We start from the raw sequence: 18,863 nt of genomic DNA on the forward strand, positions 1-18,863 counted from the left end.
AAGTGGTGATCCTAACTGACCTTTAAGCCATTGTGCCACAACTTTGGAAGTATGCTTGGGGTCATTGTCCATTTGGAAGACCGATTTGCGACCAAGCTTTAACTTCCTGACTGATGTCTTGAGATAATTTTCCATGTAATTTTCCTCCCTCATGATGCCATCTATTTTGTGAAGTGCACCAGTCCCTACTCCAGCAAAGCACCCCCACAACATGATGTTGCCACCCCCGTGCTTCACGGTTGGGATGGTGTGTTCAGCTTGCAAGCCTCCCCTTTTTTCCTCCAAACATAACAATGGTCATTATGGCCAAACAATTCTATTTTTGTTTCATCAGACTAGAGGACATTTCTCCAAAAAGTACAATCTTTGTCCCCATGTGCAGTTGCAAACCGTAGTCTGGCTTTTTTATTGCGGTTTTGGAGCAGTGGCTTCTTCCTTGCTGAGCGGCCTTTCAGGTTATGTTGATATAGGTTTCGTTTTACTGTGGAAATAGATACTTTTGACCCTGTTTCCTCCAGCATCTTCACAAGGTCCTTTGCTGTTGTTCTGTGATTGATTTGCACTTTTCGCACCAAAGTACGTTCATCTCTAGGAGACAGAACGCGTCTCCTTCCTGAGCGGTATGACAGCTGCGTGGTCCCATTGTGTTAATACTTGCGTACTATTGTTTGTACAGATGAACGTGGTACCTTCAGGCATTTGGAAATTGCTCCCAAGGATGAACCAGACTTGTGGAGGTCTACAATTTTTTTTCTGAGGTCTTGACTGATTTCTTTTGATTTTCCCATGATGTCAAAAGCAAAGAGGCACTGAGTTTGAAGGTAGGCCTTGAAATACATCCACAGGTACACCTCCAATTGACTCAAATGATGTCAATTAATCTATCAGAAGCTTCTAAAGCCATGACATAATTTTCTGGAATTTTCCAAGCTGTTTAAAGGCACAGTCAACTTAGTGTCTGTAAACTTCTGACCCACTGGAATTGTGATACAGTGAATTATTCATGAAATAATCTGTCTGTAAACAATTGTTGGAAAAATTACTGTGTCATGCACAAAGTCGATGTCCTAACCGACTTGCTAAGACTATAGTTTGTTAACAAGAAATTTGTTGAGTGGTTAAAAAACAAGTTTTAATGACTCCTATGGTGGAAAAATGGCAAGATTATGTTATAATACTTTTATTGCATCAAATGGTTGTTTTATTCAAAAGAATAGAGTATTCTTCTAAACTATTGTGTGTGTGTTCTACTGAGGATGGGCCTCTGGGAGATAACACTGAGAGGAGATTTACAATGTCTTTTGGGTGATAAAACCTAAAGACCATTCCAGAGCATGAGTTAATGTTTCTGTTCTATACCGTACCAGGGAGAGATGGTTCCAGTTTGGAGTCGGAGGGCCAGACACTGGTCTCTATACAATGAAAACTGTTGACACAGCAGATACTGTCTGCTATGTATTATAGGTATTTTTTATATAAAAATGTTAACCTTGTGACCCATTCTATATCTGTTGTTCGTCATGTAGGTTGAAAGGGGTGTACTGTATCTTGGCTATAAAAGACCTTTGTACTTTTGTCTCGGGGCTCTCAACAAATCATCTGATCGTGAATCGTCGACCAGCCATGACCAGCCATCATTATCGTAGAGCACTCAATTGATTCACTTTATATGTGTGCGTTGTATTAATAAGTGATTAAAGATTTATTATAAGTATAACTCTGACTTGTGTGACAAGTTTGTCTCTCCTCATTTGATAGTAAAGAAATTAACCACCACACTCCAACCTAAGTGTATGTAAACTTCCGACTTCAACTGTATATGCCAAGTTGCTCTCTCAGTATATCTTAATGGACCTGCAAATGTGACTTTCTCCACTGCTATTACTTTCTGGAATTTCTCATCCAAGTTTCTCTCCGTTTGGATCCTTTTTCAACCTTACTGGAGCTAATGCATCAATAGTTGCCCCGAATTTGCTATTAAAGTTATCAACTAAATCATTACAAGATGATGGTGTATTGTTCATACACTAAAAAAAATCTGGAGCAACTTCAAAGGTAAGACAGCATTTCTTAATAATTGCGTTCAGTATTACCCTGTGCTATGGGCAACAAGGTAGTAAAAAATACACAGTGGTGATCAGATAAAATAACAACAATAGAAGATATGTCAATTGGAAGACACTTGGTAATAACTAGGTCCAGAGTATGGCTGCGGTTATGGGTGGGCCCAGTAACATGTTGGATAAAGTCGATTCCCCCTGATTAGTATGTGTATATATGTGCCCTCTGTTGCCCATTGTCCTTGTCGGTTATTGTTACCATGTCCGTTGGTCTTGTGAGCACCAGTGATGCTGTACCGGCTTCCATGCTACGTGTTATTGTGCCCTTGTTTTACGGGTCTCGTCCCGTGTATTATTTAGAGGTTTACACCTCGCTCTTTGTTTGGGTGGAGAAAAAAAAATAAAACGACTATGTATTCCTGCGCTTGTATCCTATCATTATACAACATGACAGAATAACCATCCCACTAACTGGAGACAGCAGGAAAAACCGAACGTCAAACATCGTAGAGACAGTCCAGCATCAAGAGGACTGTCTCTCCAGACTTGGCAGCGCCATGGACAGCGTGCTGGCAACCATCCTGCATTTGGAGGGGAATGTGCAGTCCCTCGAGTCTCCAGCACCGGTTCCGGCACCAGCCCCCACACCACTACCTGCCTCCGTCCCATCTGAGCTGGTCCGTGGAATAACCCTGTCCCTCCCGGAGCGCTTTGATGGAGCACCAGCGAGTTGCAAGGGATTCCTTCTGCAATGTGACATGTACCTCACTTGCTACGCAGAGGCTGTCTCCGGGAGAGACAGGGTGGCCATGGTCATCTCGAGAGACAGGGTTGCCATGGTCATGACCGGACGGGCCCTTGACTGGGGTGCCGCTGTCTGGGAAACGGGCGGACCCGAGGTTGAGTCCTACGAGCGCTTCCCCCTCCTCTTCCGCTCGGCGTTTGATCATCCTGTGGAGGGCCGAGAGGGGGGTGAGCGCCTAGTCCGACTACGCCAGGGATCTAGGACCGCCTCGGAGTTCGCTCTGGAGTTCCAGACCATCGCTGCCTCCACCGGATGGAACGAGTCGTCTCTGGTCACCTGTTCCTCAGTGGACTGCGGGAGGAGGTACAATGGAGTTAGCCTGCCGTGATGACAACCTGTCACTCGACCAGCTCATCAGCATGGCTATTTGTTTGGACAACCTCCTGCGGTTCCGACAAAGACCTACACGGAATCCAGAGCCCATGGCTACACCTGCTCCATGGCCAGAGCCGATGGAGGTCGGCTCTGCACGTTTGCCCGAGGCAGATCGTAGGCGACGAGGTGACAAGCCAGGGAATTCTCCAGCTCCAACCCAGATAGGATGCAAGATCTCCCCTCCCTTCTGTCAACTCAACCAGTGTGTTTTCCCATTAAATTCCCTGAATACCCTAGCCCCTCACTCCCGTTAGCTCTGATTAATTCCGGAGATGCCGGAATTAGTCTTTTAGATGGCGCACTGGCCACTGAATTATGTATTCCTTTGGATCCCCTAAAGTCACCCATTCCGGTTCGAGCGCTGGATAATCGTCCAATAGGGACAGGGCTCATACATCACATTACTGTTCCCATTTCTCGAATGACCCATGACACTCATTTAGAACAGATAACCTTTTTGATTATTGATACCACCACCCTCCAACCTGTTTTAGGTCTCCCCTGGTTGAGTTGGCATAACCCTGTTATTTTCTGGTCTGAGAGGAGACTGCTGGGTTGGTTGCAGAAGTGTCAAGGGAGGTGTCTCGCAGTGTCAACACCACTACGGTGGAAAGTCCGGACCACGCCCCTCAAGTGGAGTTACCGGAGGAATACCAGGATCTGCACCGGGTTTTCTCTAAGACCCAGGCTACACACCTGCCTCCTCATCGCCCCTGGGACTGTGCCATTGACCTGACGCAGCCCTCCCGAGAGGACACGTCTATCCCCTCTCCTATGCGGAGACCGAGGCCATGGAGACCTACGTACAGGAAAGCATCCAGCAGGGTTTTATCCGCCCCTCTAACGTCACCAGCCTGCTCTAGCCTCTGAATAAAGCCACCGTTAAGTTCAGCTATCCTTTACCCCTCAACCCAACCATCATCGAACAAATGCATGGGGCGTAGTACTTCACAAAACTGGACTTGAAGAGCGCCTACAATCTGGTGCGCATTCATGCAGGCGACGAATGGAAAATGGCCTTTTCCACTATCACGGGCCATTACGAGTATCATTAGGGTAGGGGGCAGTATTTTCACCTCCGCATGAAAAGCATGCCCAAAGTAAACTGTCTGTTACTCAGGCACAGAAGCTAGAATATGCATATACTAGAAAACATGTCTAATGTTTGTATAACAGAACTGATATGGCAGGCGAAAACCAGAGAAAAATCCATCCAGGAAGTGGGATTTTATTATTTTTGTAGTTTTCTATTGAATGCCATTACAGTATCCATTGACTTAGGACTCAAATTGCACTTCCTCTGGCTTCCACTAGATGTCAACAGTCTTTAGAAATTGTTTCAGGCTTGTATTCTGAAAAATTAGAGAGTAAGACCACTTTGAATGCGTGGACCATTCAGTGTCCCAGAGGTTTTTCATGCGCACGACCGAGAGCATGCCTTTCTTGTTTTCCTTTTATATTGACAAAGCTATTGTCCGGTTGAAATATTATTGATTATTATGACTAAAAACAACCTGAGGATTGATTATAAAAATCGTTTGACATGTTTCTACGAACTTTACTGATACTTTTCGGATTTTTCGTCTGTCTGTTATGACTGCCTTTGAGCCTGTGGATTACTGAACAAAACGCACAAATAAAACAGAGGTTTTTGGATATAAAGAGGGACTTTATCGAACCATATGAAGATCATCAAATGTAAGTGATTCATTTTATCACTATTTCTGACTTGTGTAACTCCTCTACTTGGCTGGAAACTGTTTGTAATGATTTGTCTGCTGGGCGCTGTTCTCAGATAATCGCATGGTATGCTTTCGCCGTAAAGCCTTTTTGAAATCTGACACCGTGGTTGGATTAACAAGAAGTTCATCTTTAAACCGATGTATAACACTTGTATGTTTTATGAATTTCTATAATGAGTATTTCTGTTTTTGAATTTGGCGCTCTACAATTTCACTGGATGTTTGCCGGGTGGGACGGTACCCCCTAGAGAGGTTAACGAAGTGTTTCGGGACATGCTGGGACGGGGCATAGTGGTTTAGTTCTGTGCTCGTTAGTCAGGTCTGTGCTGGGAAGACTGTCGGAGCATGATCTATATGTTAAACAAGAGAAGTGTTTGTTTTTCCAGCAGTCCGTGTCCTTTTCGGGCTACATCATATCCACAGAGGGAGTGGAGATGGAGGAGCAATGCGTCAGCGCTGTCAGGTCATGGCCCATCCCCAACTCTGTGAAAGCAGTCCAGTGATTCCTGGGGTTTGCCAACTATTTCCAGAGGTTCATCAGGGCATCAGCACTGTGGTCGCACTTCTTACCTTCCTGCTGGTGGCCCTGCTGAGAGGAGGTCACCAGCGGCTTCATTGGACGGCGGAGACGGAGAGGCCGTTCAAGACACTAAAGGCACACTTCCCCACTGCTCCCGTGCTGGCACATCTCTGTCTCGCCTCTATGACGCAGAGGAGAGGGAGGGAGAGAAGACCCCCATCATCCCTCCATCCCGTATCATCATGCGATGTGGGACTTGGACGCCGACATACGGCAGGCCCTGCGCACGGAACCTGCACTTGCACAGTGCCCGGAGAACAGGGGCACGGCTGCACACGGCGCCTTACCTGGGGGCGCACGGCGCCTGTGTCGGGTCATCCTTGGATAAGCCATACCATCGCCTGCCTGACTGAGAAGTACTGTGGCCCACCTTGGCTAGGGACGCCCAGGTTTACGTCTTTTCCTGCTCCATCTGTGCTCAGTCAAAGACACGCAGACACCTCCCTTATGGAAAGCTCCTTCCCCTGCCAGTTCCACAATGACCCTGGTCTCACCTCTTGGTGGACTTTGTCACTGACCTTCCCCCCTCCCAGGGGAACACCACCGTTCTCGTCGTTGTGACCGGTTTTCCAAAGCCTGTCGCCTCCTTCCTCTGCCTGGGCTCCCTTGCAAACCACAGAGTTTCTTTTTACGCACGTATTCCGGCACTATGGGATCCCGGAGGACATTGTGTCAGATCACGTATGGAAAGCGTTCATGGAACGCCTGGGGGTCACGGTCAGTCTCACCTCCGGGTACCGTCCTGAAGCTAATGGGAAGGTGGAGAGCCAGACCAAGGCCCCTGTGGTGGACGAGTGGTTTCGGCGGAGACATGGAACGCTGCTCACACTCGTCTTCAGCTACACTCGTCTTGTGCATTGGCACAAGGAACCGGCCGACCGCCACCGCAATGAGGCGCCTGTCTTCTCTCCAGGCAACCGGGTCTGGCTCTCCACCCGGAACCTGCCCCTGCTCTTCCGGAAGCAGAGCCCGCGGTTTGTGGGGCCATTTTAAAGTCCTGAGTAGGGTTAATGAGGTAACGTACCATTTGCAACTCTCTGCTGATAACCGCATTAACCCAACTTTTCATGTCTCTCCTCAGGCCAGTGGTGCCTGGTCCCCTCGCTGAAGCTGGACCCAGTGACGCCATGCCTCCTACTCTGGACATTGAGGGAGGTCCGGCGTACTCGGTTCGTGAAGTCCTGGAGGCGCCGGGCGGGGGGTCTTCAGTACCTCATCGACTAGGAGGGGTACGGCACAGCGCATCGGGGGGGGGGGGGGGTACTTGCAAAGAAAAAGACGTATCTCAGACTGGCCAATAAAAAGAAAAGATTAAGATGGGCAAAAAAACACAGACACTGGACAGAGGAACTCAGCCTAGAAGGCCAGCATCCTAGAGTCGCCTCTTCACTATTGACATTGAGACTGGTGTTTTGCGGGTACAATTTAATGAAGCTGCCAGTTCAGGTCTTGTGAGGTGTCTGTTTCTCAAACTAGACACTAATGTACTTGTCCTCTTGCCCAGTTGTGCACCGGGGCATCGCACTCCTCTTTCTATTCTGGTTAGAGCCAGTTTGCGCTGTTCTGTGAAGGGAGTAGTACACAGCGATGTACGAGATCTTCAGTTTCTTGGCAATTTATCACATTGAATAGCCTTCATTTCTCAGAACAAGAATAGACTGATGAGTTTCATTAGAACGTTATTTGTTTCTGGTCATTTTGAGCCTGTAATCGAACCCAAAAATGCTGATGCTCCAGATACTCAACTAGTCTAAAGAAGGTGAGTTTAATTGCTCATTTAAGCAGAACAACAGTTTTCAGCTGTGTTAACATAATTGCAAAAGGGTTTTCTAATGATCAATTAGCCTTTTAAAATGATAAACTTGGATTAGCTAACACAACGTGCCATTGGAACACAGGAGTGATGGTTGCTGAAAATTAGCCTCTGTATGCCTATTCCATTAGATATTCCATTAAAAATCTGCCGTTTCCAGCTACAATAGTCATTTACATTATTAACGTCTACACTGTATTTCTGATCAACTTGATGTTATTTTAATGGACAAAAACACGCCAATAGGATCTCACTAGCTCATGCTTGGCTCTGCCCACCTCCTTGCATGTTCTGCCTACTATGATTAATTTACTCCCACAACAGGCTCTGTTCTATCTTGGGTTAGTTATAAAACATCTTGGGTTAGTTATAGAAAATATTTGGTACAACCAAATATATTTATAACTAATCCAAGATAGTTCATCTGTATCGTTTTCATTGGGAGCAAATTAATCATAGTGGGGCGGCAGGTAGCCTAGTGTTTAGAGTGTTGGGCCAGTAACCGAAAGGTTGCTAGATCGAATCCCTGAGCTGACAAGGTAAAAATCTGTGGTTCTGCCCCTGATCAAGGCAGTTAACCCACTGTTCCTAGGCTGTCATTGTAAATAAGAATTTGTTCTTAACTGACTTGCCAAGTTAAATAAAAAATAAAAATTGTGGGCAGAACAAGGTGAGCAAGCAAGTTCCTATTGTCATGTACTTACATATTTTCTTTTGGGAATGCTTTCTCTGTGCGCCTGTTGAGTAACTCAATATGCCCCTTGCACTCCTTGTAAACAACATTTTCAGAAACTTTGGCAATGGGACATGTCTACAAAACTTAGTGCACTCTGTTAAAAACACATTTTAGGTGAGAACAGAAACCTGAAATCGGGCTTTTCTTCGCTGTGAAAATAAGCACGTTGTCAGCCCAGTTCCATCTTGCTCCATTCTCTCCCACTGCCAGAACTGGGCTTCCTCCAATGATGCACATAAACCCAAATAAATGGCTCTCTTTCCTGACCATGTTTAGTGAGGAGTGGAAATTTCAACCTGATGCTTCAGATTTATACATCTGGTGAAACACATCTCATTGTTCTGTGGTGCAACTACAAGAACCACAATGAAAGGAAGAAAATATTAAAGTTGTTTGTTCCCCATGCCCTTTACACCCCTCAATGTGTGATTTGGTTGTTATGATCGCATCACACTTCAACCTCCATAATAAAACCAACTTTTATAGGCACTTGGAATACTTTGAATATTTTCCACTCTACTCATCACACAGGACTCAGAAAATTGTTTTTGCACATCAGCAATTTAATTGGACAAAGCAAGAACACATTGGTTATTACAGTAGCAGAAACATTATCAAACCCCAGAGTAAAACACTTTTCAAAACGAAAGTTTTGGAAATGTCTGTAGGCACTGCCTAATCTTTAATGATATTGTGTCCGTTAAAAGCAATCAACTCTATAAGGCAACACAATGGATCTGGTCCCTCTTGTATTAAAACATGTTCAAGGGGCAACAGCACACATTTCAGATTCATTCAGGTTTTCCCATAAAAAAATACTGATCTTACATCATAGAAAATGGCAGAAAACTCAATTTATGCACAGAATTACTATTCAAAGTAAAAATTGTATTCATTTTTGCACTGCATAGCAATGCTGTCTTTTCCCTTCCTGGATGTACATGTATCACTATGCTAGTTACCATGGATCTGCATTTGATAATGCTGCTACTAATAAATGTTTAATATCTTCAGTTATCAAAACAAAGAAAGCAAACAAGCTCCCTTAGTGAACATTTGGATTTTCCTTTATACAGCTTGAAATAAAGGTATGGTTATTTACACATCAAGCAAATGTTGAGGCCATCCAAAAGAAATAAAGGGGAAAGGTGGAATGCAAAAAATAAACTTCTTGGAAATTAAATTTGTAAAAACAAGACAATATTGTGCAATATTACAGAAAGAAAGCAGTGGCATATATCCCTGCAATTGGTTGAATTGAAAAGAAAATGCAAGAAAAAAAGTAACCCATTTTATTACTTCAAACCAAAAAAAAGTGAAGGATCCGTTACTTTTTACATGATTCATTGCATAAAACTCTAAATGGATTATTAATCTTAAATCAAAAGCAATTTATTTTGACTGTTCAAGTCCTTATGAAAATGGGTTTGAGACACTGTAAACATACCAACAATGGCGCAAATCCTAAAGTCTCTCCTTAAGTGATAGTAATTTAAAATGGTACCGCACTGGCCATGTACAGTCCGTCTAACAAGGGCAGCATAATACCTGTGTGCTTTATTCCAGTCCTCCATGGCTCCCCTTAACCTCCTATGAAATCAGTATCACGAGCTTTAGCAGAGGTCAACTTCCCCTTCAAATTCCATGTACCAACAAGTCTTAGTCTGCCACAAGAGGCAGGGACATAACACAGATCCCTGTGGTGCTCCAGTAGCCAGTAAAAAGTTGACTACACCCCGCCCAATCAGTGTGTGGGGTATCCTGTGGCTCCCATACTGGCCTGGTTTGCTAGCATACTCCCATTCAATCCCTGTGTAACTTCGTTAACCCCACCATTACTGAGGGCACTCACACCTGTCCACCCAGAACTGTCCGGTAAGTGACTGCAAACAGGGGAGAGAGGAAAAAACACCAGCAGGTTAAAGAGGTGACAGCGGCAAGACAGGCTTAATCCCAAACGGCACCCTTTTTCCTTTATAGTGCACTACTTTAGTCCAGGGCCTTGATAGAAAGTAGTGCACTACATAGGGGAGCCATTTGGGACTCAAGCAGAACGCACACAACAAATGAACTGAGCAAGCGCCAGCTGAGAGAATGTGCGAGAACACGAGGGCCAGGGTATGTCAGAGGATCAGCACAAAACTAAGACAGCAGAGAATAATGGTAGGGAGAGAGAGAGGGAGAAAGGGATTTGATATTGAAAAGGGAAACAGAGCGAAGGATGGTATTTTGCGTGTGTCTTGACTCCTCGTATCCAACCCGAAGTTGCTGAAATGGGTCAATGTTGCAGAGCGGCTGAAGCGGGACTAGCTGGTTTAAATTTGGCTTTGAAGATGAATTTCAAACTTCTTCCCTGAATCCTGTAACTCTGCAAATGAATAACAAAAATGTGACTGTTTCATGCCAAAACCCCATTCCTGACTTATGTTTTTCCTGATCAAATCTTTAGCAACATCCATTATGCAACAAATACCTGAAGGGAAAAGTTAACATTTGAACGGTCAGTACATCAGGTATTGGCAACAGTGACTGATGAGCTCAATGTAGTAAGAGTTAGAGGAGAACCTGTAGCTCAGAAAGATTAGGATTTAAAACAAAATCAGTCTCAGAACAGCCCGTGTCAACTAGAATTCCCAGGCATTATTGCTTAACTATTTTTCTACGTAGCCTACTATGTCCTCGTAAGAATATTTGCATGGACTCTGTGTCTCACAAAATTTGGGGGGGATGTTTACATGCAATCTAGTTAAGTTACTCTGCAACTTCTATTTCCAAAACAGTAAGATTTAGGATTTCAGCTAATTATTCCAAGTTACTCCATTCTATGGTCCTCTAGATTATAGAAAAACAAGAACAAAAAAAAACTGCTGTGGTAAACTCATTATCAATGTTTCTCCTGTTATAAAGAGCAGTTAACAGGATTGTTGTCAAACCCAATTCTACCAATTTGGAGACAAGCAAATGACCAGTCATATTTCAAACGTAGCTATAATCTACCAACACAAATTCATACAACATCCCATTTCAAGTAGCAATGTCTTTTAACTCCTCAGGAAAAAAATAAAAAAATAATCATATTCAACAAATTAAGGGCAAATTAAAGTTCGTAGAGTAAAAACAAAAGTGTGCATAAAGTAACAAAAGATGACATGGCACTTAAAAAAAGGAATAACGTGGATGCGACACGGGCACACTAAGAAGTATCCCTCTGCACTGGGAAAAGCTTCAGAGGGCAGGGCAGCAGGTCACTTTCTGTGTATTCAACAATCCCAGTTTCCTCAGTCTAGGACGATGTAGTTCATTGAGCAGACACTCACATCTGGCGACAAGTCCAATTAGACCCAGAATAGTGGCCATTTTGAAAAGCCAAAAAGGACATTAATTAATGCTCTTTTTATTTAAAAAAAAGAAGATCAAACTCAAATGGGAAAAAAAGGATGAAATTGCTGTTATCTTGACCAATAAATCACAAACGAAATCTTTGATTATAGCTTTTTTTAAATGCGTTTTTTGTCTTTGTCCTCATAAGCTGGATATGGTGGCGAGGGTGAAGGTTGGAGGACATCTTTGGCTCCTTCCTTCCCCTGGCCAGAGCTGCAGGCGACTGGGCTGGAGCCCAGCTGTCCTTGGGAAGCCCAGCCGAGGACACTCAGACATTCAGCTGCAGCCCTTGTTGCTGGAGGAGGGGAGCCCTGCAGATGCCCTTGTGTACTTACTGAAAACCCTGCTGGTTCCAGGCCTGGCCGTAAACGCCATAGGTGGGTACCTGCCACCCGTTGGGGACGTACTGGCCAATCTGCTGGGTATTGCCGTACCACTGGGCATACTGGCCATAGGGCTGGGCTGCAAAGCCCACTTTGTTCTGCTGCAGGGGAGAGAGGACAACAGTGTAAGAGTGTGTGCCTGTGTATGCATGCGTGCGTAAGCTGTGCATAAGCTATGCCGATGAGTGGAAGCCTCTGGCTCTTGCTCCATACCTGGGGAACTTGCTGAACCTGCTGCATAGAGCTAATCATGTCCGGGGTCTCTTTACCCCAGTAACACTTCACCATATGTCCCTCTATCGAAGTCCCATTCACAGACACAATGGCATGAGCTGCTCCCTCGTGAGAGTTAAACCTGAACAGAGGAGTCAAAAGATGGTGCTAGGTACTGGGAAACATATGCAGAAAATTGTATTTCAATGATACTAAGTCTTTGTCAGAGGTTCAGCCATTTTTGATCTCATGGCATACCTCACAAAGGAATATCCTTTGTCTGGGAACACACGGATTTCCATGATTTGTCCAAAGGGGGTGAAGGTCTGTCTCATCAATTGTTCTAGAAAACAGGAGGGAGGCATGTCAAAGACCTGATTCTCTCTCACACACCCCACAGAAAGTAAACAGTTGAATGACAGACTACCAACCCGTTAGACCGGTGCTGACTCCCCCACAGTACACAGTGCAGTTACTGGGGCTTGACTGGTTCACTACCTCATCAAAGGCCAGGTGCTTGGTGTTGGCTATTGGGAACAGGAGAATGAAAGTTAATAAAATACATTACCATTCAACAAAATAAGAACCAGTGTTAGAGGATAAAATAGAGAATATAAGATAAAAACCTAAAATTTCTTCTCAATGACAAATGCGCTGGAAACCAATGCCTATCTTGCCTGGACTCACTTTCATAGGTGGTTTTAGGGGCTGGGGGTTTTCTCGTGGCCCAGTTGGTCCTGATCTGTCTGCCGCCTAGCCATTGGCCACCCATCTGCTGAATGGCATTCTCTGCATCCTGTGGGTAGTAAAAGAGAAATTCATCATATGACCCATCTACACACCCAAATACCAAAGGATAATGTTGACTACATTTACAGGAAACTCCTCCATTATGAGTTACTATGACCCCCCCATAAGTGATTACATCCATCTGTAACACTTACCCACTTGTTGAAGAAAGAGACAAAACCATAGCCTTTAGATTTCCCTGTGGCAATATCTTTGACCACACGAGCATCCCTGAGGAGAAACACACCATTCACTCAATAAGAAGGAGTAATGTGACCATGTAAACAAACTACTGACTGATATCCCACCAATTACTCTTCAGGACTTTTAAGCTATCCAATGTAACCCTGTGATAGAGCAGATAACATTCATGTCTAAGGTACATACGATATCCTCCCAAATGGGCCAAAGGCAGCTTTGACATCATCTGTTGTGATTTCGGGGCTGAGGTCTCCAACAAAGACATGGAAATGACCTGTTGGGAGGACATGAGAGACAATTGTGACTCCTTGCTGGATGCAGCACATTGTGAAGAAATTGAGAGATATGAGCAATTCCATGTTAACAGAACGATGCAGAGACTGATTTTTCCCTTTAAAATGTAAACTCAGCAAAAAAAGAAAACATCCCTTTTTCAGGACCCTGTCTTTCAAAGATAATTCGTAAAAATCCAAATAACTTCACAGATCTTTATTGTAAAGGGTTTAAACACTGTTTCCCATGCTTGTTCAATAAACCATAAACCAATTAATGAACATGCACCTGTGGAACGGTCGTTAAGACACTAACAGCTTAGACGGTAGGCAATTAAGGTCACAGTTATGAAAACTTAGGACACTAAAGAGGCCTTTCTACTGACTCTGAAAAAAAACCAAAAGAAAGAGGCCCAGGGTCCCTGCTCATCTGCAAGAACGTGCCTTAAGCACCCTGCAAGGAGGCATGAGGACTGCAGATGTGGCCAGGGCAATAAATTGCAATGTCCGTACTGTGAGACGCCTAAGACAGCGCTACAGGGAGACAGGACGGACAGCTGGTCGTCCTCGCAGTGGCAGACCACGTCTAACACCTGCACAGGATCAGCACATCACACCTGCGGGACAGGTACAGGATGGCAACAACAACTGCCCGAGTTACTCCAGGAATACACAATCCCTCCATCAGTGCTCAGACTGTCCGCAATAGGCTGAGAGAGGCTGGACTGAGGGCTTGTAGGCCTGTTGTAAGGCAGGTCCTCACCAGAAATCACCGGCAACAACGTTGCCTATGGGCACAAACCCACCGTCACTGGACTAGACAGGACTGGCAAAAAGTGCTCTTCACTGACAAGTTGCAGTTTTGTCTCACCAGGGGTGATGGTCGGATTCACGTTTATCATTGAAGGAATGAGCGTTACACCGATGCCTGTACTCTGGAGTGGGATCGATTTGGAGGTGGAGGATCCGTCATGGTCTGGGGCGGTGTGTCACAGCATCATCGGACTGAGCTTGTCGTCATTGCAGGCAATCTCAACGCTGTGCGTTACAGGAAAGACATCCTCCTCCCTCATGTGGTACCCTTCCTGCAGGCTCATCCTGACATGACCCTCCAGCATGACAATGCCACCAGCCATACTGCTCGTTCTATGCGTGATTTTCTGCAAGACAGGAATGTCAGTGTTCTGCCCGGATCTCAATCCCATTGAGCACTTCTGGGACCTGTTGGATCGGAGGGTGAGGGCTAGGGCAATTCCCCCCAGAAATGTCCGGGAACTTGCAGGTGCCTTGGTGGAGAGTGGGGTAACAGCTCACAGCAAGAGCTGGACGATCTGGTGCAGTCCGTGAGGAGATGCACTGCAGTACTTAATGCAGCTGGTGGCCACACCAGATACTGACTGTTACTTTTGATCCCCCTTTGTTCAGGGTCACATTATTCAATTTCTGTTAGTCATATGTCTGTGGAACTTGTTCAGTTTATGTCTTGGTTGTTGAATCTTATGTTCATACAAATATTTACATGTCAAGTTTTCTGAAAATAAACGCAGTTGACAGTGAGACGACATTTCTTTTTTTGATGAGTTTATGTCAAACAAAAAACAATGACTGCAAAGTTAAAACCATACAACTCTATGCACAATGATTACATTTAACAATGATCACTGAACATTTTTCTAAAACACATTTACTTGAAGAACAGTGCAGAAGCTAAGTTTGGTAACAGAGTGACAGAACAAACCACACAAATAGTAATTCTCTTACCAAACTTTTCATCTGCACTGTTCTTCAAGTAAATGTGTTTTGTAAAATCGTCAGCGGAAATTGTTCGAAGTAGTCCTTCTGCATAGAGTTGTATGGTTTGTTTAACTTAGCAATAATTTTTATTAATTTTTTTTTTTACATATATTTTAAACAGAAAGTTCTGAGTCTCGGCATCATTCTGTTACAGTGGAGTTGTCCATATAGAGATGTACTTGTATCTCTATGGTGTGGAAGACCACATTTACAGAGAGAACCTCACTACTTTTCTATGGAACTAACTGATAGGGTAGCTGGGCACTTACTGCTTGTGTCTTTTTTCTGACTGCTTGGCGTTGTGGCCCAGTTGACTTTAACCTCCTAGAGAGAGAGAGAGAATGACCATATTAGAGACATTTCCCTCAGATTACAGACCAAAGAATTTGAAAACAAAGCAAATTTTGATAAACTCCCATATCTATTGGGTGAAATACCAGTGTGCACAGCAAAAGCGATTTGTGACCTGTTGCCAGGTCAAATTTAACTATTTGCACATCATTACATTGTATATAGACATAATGACATTTGAAATGTCTTTATTCTTTTGGGACTTGTGAGTAATGTTTACTTATTTTTTTTTAATTACTTTTCTTCATTATCTATTTCACTTGCTTTGGCAATGTAAACATATGTTTCCATTGCCAATAAAACCCCTTAAATTGAGAGTGCGAGAGTGAGCAGACTAGATGTTTATATAATTTTGATACAGTGGGCTATATTACTACCTCAGTTGTTGTGGTGCCGTCTGTGAGATACAAATGAGCCACCTGACCAAACGCAGAGTGAATCTCAATGCCGTGACAAGCAGAGAACAGAACATGGAGGAACTGTGCACTCCATAAAAAAGTGGACCATAAACTACTGAGTAAAAGGTCCAAGTAACAACGGACTTACAAACCAGTGCCATTATCAACTTGTATTACTTCTCAAATTGTCCTTCATTACCTGTTGAGGATAAAATAATTGGCACTGAATATATTTCTCCTGAAGTTAGACCCTATATGTATTGTGAAGCTGTGAGTCTGGAAAAGGTACTGAAATTGTTTTAGCTTTATCACAACCGGCCGTGATCGGGAGTCCCATAGGGCGGCACACAATTGGCCCAGCGTCATCCGGGTTAGGGGAGGGTTTGGCTGAGGTAGGACGTCATTGTAAATAAGAATTTGTTCTTAACTGGCTTGCCTAGTTAAATAATGGTTAAATAAATAAAAAATAGAATATGGATTGGTTTTGAAAAAGAAAACAGCAATGGGCCAAGAACATTTTAATCTCTAATATATAGTCAATCAATCACTAAGACAGAAATGCACTTGATGTCCATACAACAGAACTAACCTACTCCATATTTGGAGTAATAGGATCATAGATATTATACACGAACATGCCTGGTAGTCAGTATCGGAACCAACTGTGGTGGTTAGGCCTATATTTGGAATCAGATCACATCTTTCAGTCTTATTTAATCTGGGGAATCAAAGCACTTACCTATGGACGGGAAGTCGGAATAAGCCATTCTCATAAAGCAAATCAATTCATGACTTTGCCATTTCAACATTGTTGAGAAACTCACTGCCTGACACAGCTAACCCTCATAGTTTTTGCCTACTGGTTGCTCAAACTTCTGCAACCATAACTCACCCATCCCAACTCAGCTTGTAGATACGATAGCTTACCTTACCCATAATTTTACGTCCATTCATGGCAGACAGCGAAGCAGCAGCATGCCTGTGTTCATAGAACTCCACAAAGCAGTATGGATCATTGCCTGCAGTCTGTAAGAGAACAACAAGAGTTACAATGAGTATGTTGACATGCACACTAATAACGCGATATTAAACTGATCGTGGCAGTAGGCAGATTATGCAAGTCATATAAACACCTTACTCTGCTTATCATAAATCAGCATAAGGTCAAAACCATGTAAGCATACGGCGATTAAAACCAGTATTTGTTTTTAGCAATCTTTCAAATCATTAGGACATGTAAACACCTTAAATTCAGGATTCCTGCCGCGTTTGATCTGCGTATGTGCTTGCACCAGCCGAGCGAGCCTCCCTCTTTAGAGCGAGTGTGTTCGGAACAATTGAATATACGAGTCTTACAAGCTTTCACATACAAATATGCTTCCCAAAAAGAACATGGTGAACATAATCAAGCAACTAATATATTAATCCAACTATCCACAATAATTGCATTATTGTGTGCATGTAACCACACTCATTGAATCCAAAGCAAGGTCTGTCAACAGCATTAGCCACATGTTCTCATTAGACAGTTACCCATCACCATTGACAATAAACAACTGTCAATCAATATCATACAAATTCTCTCTTGGGTCCAGGAATACTCACATCAAAAATCATTTTACAGCTCTTGCAGGGGCCGATCTGTGTGAAAACCTGTAGGATGAGGGGCTCAGTGACATCCCTAGACAGGTTCCCTACATACCTGGAGGGAAAAACAAGCACGTGACTAGGAAGTTCTAAGCAAGTTTAGCTACTTCTTCCAGGGAAGCAAAATGTAGGGTGCACTGCTGCACTTACAATTAGCCAGAACAGTAGACAGTTACTTCATTGAGTCAACTAATTCTTGCGTTTGACGCATATTTTGTTTAAAGCAACTTCTGGCCGTCCCAAAAAAACGGACTCTCGTTGACGTGGCTATCATCCCCAGCAGCCGGTAGAAAGGCATGCATTGCATGACGCTTGGAGTTGGGCCTCGCTTGTTGGAATGTGTGGATGGAAGCTAGTTAGCCAGCTAGGTAACATATGAAACTCAATAAGTCCATAACATAATTTTAGTTACCGATTAAATGTAATACTGGGCAAATTGGCTGACGCCAGGGCACAAATTAGTGGATGACACGTTTGTCTCTGCATATTTGCCACGAAAGTAACGTTGTTAGCTGAAAGTTAGCCAATGATTGCTGCTTTGACAAGACGGTAACGTTAAAAGTAACAGTAGTAGCTAATTTCTGTTATGGACATGTGAATCAAATCAATATCAAGTAACTAGCTAGTAGTTAGCTTGTTAGAACGATATATACATAGCTAGTCTTTTGAGACGTAGGTAGCTAACGTTAGCTGGTTAGCTAACTAGAACTAGTTTTCGTTTCGGCGAAAGCGAACGAGCAGCTAGTTAGCCAACTATGTGTTCTGACAAGGCTCGAGCCATGGACTGGCCCGACTGAGTTACACTATCTACTTTCTGCATCAATAATGGTCACACATTGCCAGATAACAAGACATGAGTACATGGACGTTTTTAAATGCTGGAACATACTTTATTATAGACACATGTAAAGTAGCTAGCTACTGAAATGATTTGGCTAGCCAGCCCGCGTTAACGTTAGTTACTTACAGGGTTTTGGGCTGTTCGTCGTCCATCATCATGTTTTCGTAGGTCGTGCCCTGCGAGAGTAATCAGTGTATGGTAGTTGGAGGGATACACACGCACTTTCTGATACAGTTCATGCAGACTTCGAGGAGTATTTATAAAAAGGGGCACAAATCACCTCAGTCGCTGACTGAAAACCAGCCGTGATCAGCTTGTATGAACAATGGGTGCACAACCGAAGTAGAAGATGGCGGAAAATAAGAGCGGATGTCCACGGTCGCATGCGCAATGAATGGACCAAATAATGTGTAACACACTTCAGCTGCAGGGGTCAGTAAAATCACTATTTCGAAACCAAATCTGCTTGTAATCTTGCGTTT

At 43.7% G+C, this 18,863-nt stretch overlaps 1 protein-coding gene across 1 annotated transcript; it reads right to left on the reverse strand.

The window, feature by feature from the left end:
* Window positions 1-8,653: 8,653 nt before the first annotated feature.
* LOC115200367 (nucleolysin TIA-1-like) lies at window positions 8,654-18,758 on the reverse strand. The gene is made up of 11 exons (XM_029763379.1): window positions 18,508-18,758; window positions 17,499-17,595; window positions 16,821-16,919; window positions 15,414-15,468; window positions 13,265-13,352; window positions 13,033-13,108; window positions 12,776-12,884; window positions 12,520-12,615; window positions 12,347-12,431; window positions 12,089-12,230; window positions 8,654-11,976 (listed from the first exon to the last, which is right to left on the reverse strand). The coding sequence occupies exons 1-11, from the start codon at window positions 18,537-18,539 to the stop codon at window positions 11,824-11,826; spliced, it is 1,032 nt and encodes a 343-aa protein (XP_029619239.1). The 5' UTR covers window positions 18,540-18,758; the 3' UTR covers window positions 8,654-11,823.
* Window positions 18,759-18,863: the final 105 nt, after the last annotated feature.

This window comes from Salmo trutta, chromosome 9, assembly GCF_901001165.1.
Source record: "Salmo trutta chromosome 9, fSalTru1.1, whole genome shotgun sequence".
In the NCBI taxonomy this organism is placed as follows: Eukaryota; Metazoa; Chordata; class Actinopteri; order Salmoniformes; family Salmonidae; genus Salmo; species Salmo trutta.

What these genes read in the sequence shown, in the direction of transcription:
- LOC115200367 (XM_029763379.1), bottom strand. Translation starts at nt 18,539, where the DNA reads ATGATGATGGACGACGAACAGCCCAAAACCCT. An exon ending in GCTGTAAAATGATTTTTGAT is followed by an intron (nt 16,920 to 17,498) that starts GTGAGTATTCCT and finishes GTTCTCTTACAG; the next exon opens with ACTGCAGGCAATGATCCATA. An exon ending in GACGTAAAATTATGGGTAAG is followed by an intron (nt 15,469 to 16,820) that starts GTAAGCTATCGT and finishes CTCTCTCTCTAG; the next exon opens with GAGGTTAAAGTCAACTGGGC.